Below are 8,900 nucleotides of genomic sequence, written 5' to 3' on the forward strand. Positions count from 1 at the left end.
TTGAAGGTAAAATATTGGTGTCAATAAGACTGTATGAATATCCCATTAAAAGTTTACTATCTCGAATTTGAGAGCATGTAAATAAATAATGTTTTTCAAATGTAAAAACCATCTGTAGGAATATGAAAAATAACTTTTAACTGAAAATAATGTATACTTACTTCACATATGTATTTAAAATATCTCAAATATCTGACACAAAAATGCTTTGACATTATATCCTGACCAATTTTTAAAGTAAAATGTGTACTTTCTGCTATCTAACTTATAAACAAAATAATACATATTTAATCCAAAAGAACAAGTCAAACTGAGGAAATCACTTGAAAACAAAAATCATCTTAGGAATCTTAGTGCCTTTACCCTGGCCTTTAGATTTTGTGCTGCTTCCAAAAGTTGTAACAAGACTTGTTTTCTTTTCCTGTTTGCCACTTCCAGTCAGCGATAGTGCAATAGACTGCACACTACATCTGCCACCTTCTTAGATTTACAGTTGTAGCTTATTTCTGCTAGCAGAAATGTATAAATAAAGTAACCATAAAATACTGTTTTTCTAAGAGTAAGTAATTTTTTAAGTAATGAGCTACTAAAAATCAGGTAACTGCATCCCCATGTCAGGAACTAGCCATGCTTCTGTGCATCTGCCATTCATTAAAAGCAGAAATACATGCCCAAACTAGAAAGCTTAAATCTGGCTGCTAAAGGGCTTCTTTGGAAGTGCTACTACTTCACTTGATCGAAGCATATATTTCAAACAATTTAAGTAGCCAACTTTATAAATAACCTCAATAAAGTTGCCAGGTAATTAGCCAGTATAAAATATTCTAAACTGATGCAGAGATGAATGTCTTCTACTGCAAATTGCTGTAACTGTAAAAAAAAAAGCACTGTAATTTTAGAAGCTAAATGCTTTAAAAGGGAGAGATTTCTATGTGTTTCTTAGAAAACAAAGTAATCCCTAATTCCCTTTATGAATCCATATTCTATGCACTGGTAAAATTTATTCTACAAGTGACTGGATACAGTTTTCCCTTAAAATAGTTTGCCTTTTTTTTTAAATATGATTTTCTACAGGAAAATTATCTTTCAGTGAATTATTTCTACAGTTACAGCTCTGCCAGACAAATGGGAAATTCAGACAGCCAGTGGGATTTTCAAAGAAAGAACTCTAAAGCATGTAGGCATTTCTCAAAATCCCACTTTGTGCTCACCTACATCTTTAGGAATCTACATAGGTTTAATCTACATCTCTTTGTGGCTATTATTGTTAATATCTTGTTCTCATTAAAAAACATTGCTCATACATACTGCAAAGCAATCACCACAAATTAAAAGTAACATATGATAAGCTTTTTTTTTTTAAATAGTTCTGCTGAATGAGTCAAGAAAACCAGTAAGAAACAGCAGGTCATTATTATAAAGGATCTTTTACACACCATCAATTCAAAAGACAGCAGTTTTTTAGTTAGGATTCGATCGGACAAATAGTTATTAGCAAAATGCTTCTAGGCTCCTCAGCTCCTGCTGCTCTAAATTTATAGAAAGGATAGCACTCTTTGTTGAAGGACGACTTGGGAGTTTTTAAGGCCTTAAAAATAGATTGGGAAAAATGAAACGCCTATGCGTGCACGCAAGCACATACATGCCCTCACCCACCTCCCTTCTCCCTGCCTTCCAGAATCCAGGCAGGGGGCTTTACGAGATCATATGGTAAAATTTGTATCTATCTGGTCTGTTGCCAGTTTCAAAAAAAGAGGGTAAAAAAGTTCTTTGCTGAAATACTTTGAAAACAACAAAGAGGGAGGAAGAAAAAAGCTTTTCAGTTGATACAAAGCTTTCATACCTTTGGGTTTTGACGTACTGTACTAATGCCTTATTACTGACTAGTACCTGACAATAAAAGAAAAAACCCAACAATCCTACATTCTTGGCACCATATAGAGAAATAACAAATTAAAATGGATCGTTCTATTCCCCACTCCTTATATTTATCTCTTAAATGATTCATCGGTCCCTGGTTAAAATATTGTACTCCTACTGAAACAAGGACTCAGGATAGGAAATCAAGTTTTGCTTGCAATTCTTCTCTTTAGCAAGTTTCTCAGGCAAAAATTAGCAAAGAAATAAAATATTCACTCTAGGAAACCCTCTCTAACTTACTGCTTCACCTAGTTTGTGCTCTGAGTTGTGCTGTGGACCTTATTTAGAATGATGTTTATGATTTCACCCTCATGTTCTTTCATATGATCCAGCAGATTTTCTTTGTTGGTAGACTCAAAACCACAAATGCAGCAGCAGAAGAGAAGAACACAGTATTCTGTGCCAAGATGGGGTAGAGTGGAGTTCTTTTCTAAACTGCATGAGGTATTCATCAAGTTAGGTTTTTCATTTTCATCAGAACCTGAAATTTCATTTGTAGTCTGGTTAATAGACTCTGTAAAAGACACCAAGTTGTCTGAACTTCCTAGTATAGGTACTGTACTTTCATCTGTGCCTTCTAATAAGGTTTTGTCTGGAAGTTGTCCTTGAAACCTGAAATAATAATAAAAACCGAAACAAATATCAAAACATACAATTGTTGCTTTTTGACGGGAACTTTATTTTGGATCAGAGTTGGGTCCTTTGAAAATTCTAGATGATAGGGCTTGAAAGTAAATCAGACATACCTGCTGCTTTGTGAAATTGCATCATTAATAGCCTTGTTCACTTGTTCATAGTTATAATTTTGGTCACTTGCATGTTTCCACATGTGAGACTTCAGGGATGGAGGATGGCTACATACATATCCACAGAGAGAACATCTAGGAAAAAAAAGTGGAGAAGGAAAAAGAGAAACATTTAGAAGTTAAATTTTATTACTTTAGTAATGGATTAGTTCTTCCAAAAGGATGAATAAACAGAGATACACATATCAATCCTCTTCAGTCCCCCTTTTCAGTTTCATAACTAGGTCAAGTTAGATTGCGAAGTTTCATTTTGAAATGTAAGACTATTTTTAGCGTCTGAGAATTTTTAAGTTTGCTTTCTCTGACTTCTTAAACAACGGAATTAAAAGCTTATCTCTTTGGCCTATTAAAACTGTTTAAATACAGCAAAAATGCAATAGTTCTGATGACGGCGGAAACATGGAGTACATCGGTGTGGTATCTGGCAGGCAGGTAGTGAGCTCTCTTTGCCATTTCTCTGAACCAAGCAGAAGCTGTGTAATTAGCACTGATAATTTTAATTGAACTAATAAAGCCTTTCTTGGTGTAGCATATATTAGTTTATTTAAGGATCACAGAATTGTTGAAGTTGGAAGGGAGCTCTTGAGATCACCTAGTCCAATCCACCTGCTCAAGCAGGATCAGCTACAGCAGGTTGCCAAGGACAGTGTTCAGTCAGATTTTGAATATATTCACAGATCGAGATTCAGACAGGTGACAATTTTGTCCATAGAGTTTTTCATCAGCTCGAGTACCACAAGACTAAATTTTCTATTTCCCTATAAAACAGTGTCTTACACAGTAAAGAACAAAACCTTGAAGAATAAATCCTGTTTACATAGAGATGTAGTGTGTATTTATGGACACAAATAACCCAAGACTGATCAAATCCCATAGGACTTTTTTCATACCCAAACATACAACAGAGGAGTTTTTACAAGTGTTTTCTAAGATAATAGATTAGTCATCTCAGCATGAAGGAGATGAGTGATACTGCATGACATCAATCCAGAGCAGAACAGTACCCACAGTAAAGATGACATAGCTCCTTGTCTTTTGGATGAGGAAGCTACTTTGCTTAGCTACCTGCTACTTGGGAAGCCTTCAGTTTCTCAAATCACATGGAAAAGACCAGGATCAATCCAAGGTGACCTTGTTCTAATAAATTATAGCTAGGAATGCATCTCAGTCTATCTCATTCCGCAATGAGAGTAAGATTTTTTCACTCAAGCAATGTGATCCCAGTATGTTACACTATGATGAGTCTGTTAAAATAACTACTATACTAGGAAGTTTTTGTAAATTTTTAAGATGAGAAGGCCTACATAAAACAGTGTTACACACTATGATTCAGTAAGGTTTTACCACTTCTCTTAATGACAGTAGGATATAGTCCTTAAACGCCTTGAAAATAATCATATACAGGAAACTATTTCTGCTCGGCAGAAGATTGTGGAGAACAGCAAAAATCTCACAAGTTAGGTGAAGGCATGGTACATTACCTTGCTTATGTAGCAAGATAATTCTGTCCTGCTGGGGAGCAACTGGCATGTCCTTCTAGCTCACTTTTCGCTATTACTTGATTTGGAATGTACTATCCTATTTTCTCTTTTCCTTCTAATCTGAAGCCTTATAAAGAAAACGGATGCTTTCAAATATAGGCAAGTTCACTGTCAGGTTGAGAATCTTAATCTTTCTAATAAGGCTGTTACAAAATAATGGCATCATTAAAAATAAAATAAAAGGCAGACCTTATAGTTAATTTATAAATAAAATTAGGCCAAAATAATTTTTTTGCAAAACACAAAGATCAACAAATAATCTTAATTCCATTCTAAACGCACATGTATTCCACTAGTCTTATTATATATATGATTTTTCTGTGCCACTAACACAGCTTGGTCAGTGGGTTGGTAACACAGTGAATGAAGCAACAGTTCAGTGTTTGGTTTTATCCCCTTTTAATTACAGTCTCATTTTTTGAAGTACATTAATTTACTCAGGTGATTTACTAATCAGATTTAATTTGCTCAGAACAGTATCATGAGCCAAATGCTGTTGACTGCTTTAGCATCAGACACAGAAACTCAACAGCTTTTAGCTTGATGCACTATACTTTATGATGATATACTTAATGTATATGATCATACAGTTACAGTATATTCAAGACATTCCCAGAGAAACAAAATTATTTTACCAGTGAGTTTAGTAGTAGAAACCTTTCAATTCTATAGCATAATTTGCCCTACTGTTTGACCTATGTTGAATTATTAAACTTTACTGTTCAAGTATATCCTAAATTGATCTACTGAGGAAACAATTATCTTGCAGCTTTTGATAGACTGTTTCCTTGGGGATGTAGGGACCAAAGCGTGGAGTTTTTCAGTAATCTTCAGTAATACTCAGAGCACTCAGCAATACTGCATGAAGTATGACTGCAGAGCAAATAGAACTTAATGCTACTAGGAACGTTTTGGGGAAAAAATGCAGTGGAAGGACTTTGAAGTTGTAGAAGCAGATTTTCTTGAGAAGAAACCCTTATGTGAATGTGCTTTATTTGGATTCTTCCTATTGCCTTTAAAATCTTCACTAAGAAATGTTCAGAATACTCCTGATTTTCTTTTGTTTCCCAGCTTTTATTTTTTGTTGCAAATTAGTCGTAAACAACTGCACATATTTGTGCCAACTTTCTCATATATACATATCTAAACCACACATATCTATGGACAGACTATAAAGGACACTCATCACTTAAACATAATGACTATTCACACTAATTCTTAACTAGGGCAGTGTGATGCCAATCTGGATTCGAACTAACATGTATATGCAAAGGCTGTGCCTAGACTAGGTTATTAAACAAAGCCAGAGAACATTCCTGGGTACTGGAATTTAACAATCTATAATGTTAAAAGTTAGAAGTGCCCCTGGCATGGTTTTGGCACATGCATTCTCCCAAACAATTCCAGGCATGCTTTGGTAATTAACAGGGTCCAGAAACTACTTGCAATAGGCAGTTTATATGCAACCACCCCATTCTGGAAAGAAAAAGTTGAATGCTGTACCAGAGGGAGGTCATGGACATGTTTAATTAGCTAGCATAAACATCACCTGGGAATGCCACATCAAATCTCTTTCTCACTCTCTCTCAAAAAAAAAAAGTCACTGGAACAAAGAATGAATCTAGGAGGGAAAAGAACAGGATCCGAACTCTGCTTTGTATCTTAACATAACAAAATCACTATTATTACAGCGTTTTGCCAAATTAGAACTCTTACATACTTGTACTGTTCCATTAGCTGCACTGCCTGATGCTCCTGGGGGTGGCGCCTCATATGGCATTTCAAGCTATTCATATTTGTGGTGGCGAAGTCACATACTCGACATCTAAAGAGACAACAACAGGTAAACTAATCTGACAATTAACTGCTAACACTATTCCAGAAATAAAAAAATCTATGAGAAAGCAAAGGTATCTGGAAAGACTACAGTTAAGGACTAACAATATTTACAGAAGTCCAAGTGATGACATTAACTTTCAACTTTTGGACCGTGAGAATCTTTTGCAGCCCAAAAAAGCCTCCACCTTTGAGCAAGAAACACTAGGCATATGGACTATGTTCCTTCCTGACATCTATCTTGTGCACCTCTACTGAAGTTGGTAAGCATCACAAAGTATAAGGGAGATATGGATGCACTTGAATGGATGCAGCCCTGATGCAAGTTGCTTGGCTATGTTATGAGAAGGCAGAATATGACCATAAGAGCCATAGGGGACATAGTGTGTTTAGAAGTGAGTCTTGGTCCTCAAAAATACGTGTTCTACTTAATGCAACAGCCATGTTTCTCATGACATTTTAAAAGCCGAACTATCTATTTAGTAATAAAACATCAAAGTTTCAGAACATTGTATCTGAAATAGAAGTCAGGGACAAGATCAACACATTTAGATTCAAGTGCCCTAAGACAAGTGTGTCACATCATGCTGCCTAAATTTTTATTTTTTTTATTTCCGTCACAATATCTTTGTATAAAAACAATACAGTCTGGATCTAGATTTAGGTCCATGGATTTAGAACCCAAAGTATTACACAAAATACTATGCTATTCATAAATATCAATATACTACCATATAACACATTGAAACAGAAGCCATCAAGCTCAGCTAAAATTCTGCGTATTTACTAGGACTTCAGTTGTTTCTTTTTTTGAAATGGTACAATGTCCAGTATTTACTAAGTCTGGTCTATAGTGTGACACAGTTTGAGACCGCAGGATACTTAACTTACGATTACTCACTTTATTTTTGAAAGGACTTAATTGTGCAGTATTAAAATCCGGAAGGTATCAAATCTACAAAAATGCATCATTGGAGGCAATACAGTTTAATTTCCAGCAATTTTTGTCAAACAAATAATAAAATATGTTTACAGCTATAAAAATGGCAGCAATATAGTAGGTTGCTATCTGATAGTATGAAAGGCTTGAGGAATACATGTTTCAGAAGGAGAAATACTATAAATACTGGATCTTCATGGTTTTTAGGCTGTGGCTTAAGTATCCTACCAGGTCTGCAGATTTGTCTAAGGGGTTTATGAAAAAAAAAAAAAAAAAGAAAAGCAAGCCAGATCAGTAGGCCTAAATTTAGTATGCAGCAGTCTATATCACCAATGGAAAATTTTCAAGGGTTCCTAAATCAAATAGGCTGGCTAACACCAATTCAGAAAACTACCACATACAAGACGCTCTACAGTATCTGCTGTTCCAACCCCACTAAGTAACAAATAACGGCAATAGGGAAGATTCTGAGGAGAAAAAAAATCTATTTGTATTCCACATTTGCTCTCTGAGCAAACATCTTGCAAATTTTTGCTAGTGTTATGTGGTATCATTATAATGCACAAATCAAAATATAACACGTCTTCTGGGTTTGTTTATCCGAAAAAGAAAGTCCCTGGCTGAGCTCAGCATTTCAAGGTGTTGAGTTTCCAGAATTTGTATTAAAAAGATAGAAGTATATTAGCTCAAAAATCCCATTAACTCAGATCTATTTTCTAGCCACTAGAGAGGGACAGAGATCCACACTGAATGAGCATAGATTGAATTTGCAGGAATTTATGCAGCAACCAATAGAAAAATGCATAATTCATTTTTCTGCTGGGGACCTGAGCTATACCATTACATGTGATTTTAGATATCAAAGTTTCTATATAAATCCATATAACATCCTTGTAGAAAAGTTATAAAATCTGATCCTAAGTGACTGTGTTAATATTGCTTGAAACCTGTGAAAAAGACGAGGGGACTGGCGACAAGACAAAGGGCAGAATTTTGCCACACTCTGTAGAAGCCAATGTGCAAACTAGCAATATGACAACGGAGAACACTTTGCAATAAAGCAAATCCAAAATGAACTTAAGTGTGCAAGGAATTTGAGAAATATATTATTACTATTGGCAAAGTTCAATATTACAATATAATTATTTCCCTTTCCACATCTGAATGCTTCAAACTGAAAACAAGCAGTAGACTGCTATAGCAAAAGATGCATCCTGGAAAAGTTAGCAAATCTTAATTACATAGTTTGAGTCAACCAGCAAATGTGGCTCCTTCAAATTTGCAGTGAAATTATGTAATTGAAATTCTTTAGCAATATCTTCAAAATTGCATGAGCAATTAAGTAACCTTTTTAGTTAAAACAAGTAAACCAGGCACATGGCATTAGCCAGCAACAATTGAGACGCTTACCTATATGGCTTATCAGAGTTATGAATTCGTCTGTGATTTCGTACACCAACGTAAGTTGTGCTTGTGTAGTCACATACATCACATCTATACAGTTTCTGAACTGAAGACTTATTTCCTATATGAAACAAAATCCGTTATTTTAGAGACTTGCATTCAGCATTGTAAGGAGTTCTCAGATGATAATTTCAGCACAATTGAATTATGAAACATGAATTAACATTTTAAAGTAATACTTTTAAATATCTATAAATATTTAATAGTTTTAAAGTATCTGGAGCAAACTGGCAATGCACATAGAGATAATAAAGGTATAGTTTATTTACCATGCTGTTCTGCCTCCGCCCTACCGTTTACTGGAATTATTAAAATTTTAGGAAAACACTTTCTTTCTCTCTATGCGGACACTTCCCTTCTTCCTGCAGTTGGGTTAAAATCCTGTGTTACAGC

General features: G+C 35.0%; 1 protein-coding gene across 2 annotated transcripts in view; it reads right to left on the reverse strand.

Moving 5' to 3' along the window:
• Positions 1 to 1,370: 1,370 nt before the first annotated feature.
• The window catches only part of ZNF507 (zinc finger protein 507), a 16,180-nt gene continuing 8,650 nt past the window's right edge, over positions 1,371 to 8,900 (reverse strand). The window contains exons 3-6 of one of the 2 annotated variants that reach the window (XM_009320279.1): positions 8,454 to 8,568; positions 5,988 to 6,092; positions 2,667 to 2,801; positions 1,371 to 2,532 (exon numbers count right to left, since the gene is read on the reverse strand). In XM_009320279.1, coding sequence (XP_009318554.1) covers positions 2,169 to 2,532; positions 2,667 to 2,801; positions 5,988 to 6,092; positions 8,454 to 8,568 — 719 coding nt within the window. In that variant the 3' untranslated portion in view covers positions 1,371 to 2,168. The remainder of the gene's footprint in view (positions 2,533 to 2,666; positions 2,802 to 5,987; positions 6,093 to 8,453; positions 8,569 to 8,900) is intronic. The other variant, XM_009320280.1, reaches the window with a different exon arrangement.

Source organism: Pygoscelis adeliae, unplaced genomic scaffold, assembly GCF_000699105.1.
Source record: "Pygoscelis adeliae isolate BGI_AS28 unplaced genomic scaffold, ASM69910v1 Scaffold62, whole genome shotgun sequence".
Lineage (NCBI taxonomy): Eukaryota > Metazoa > Chordata > Aves > Sphenisciformes > Spheniscidae > Pygoscelis > Pygoscelis adeliae.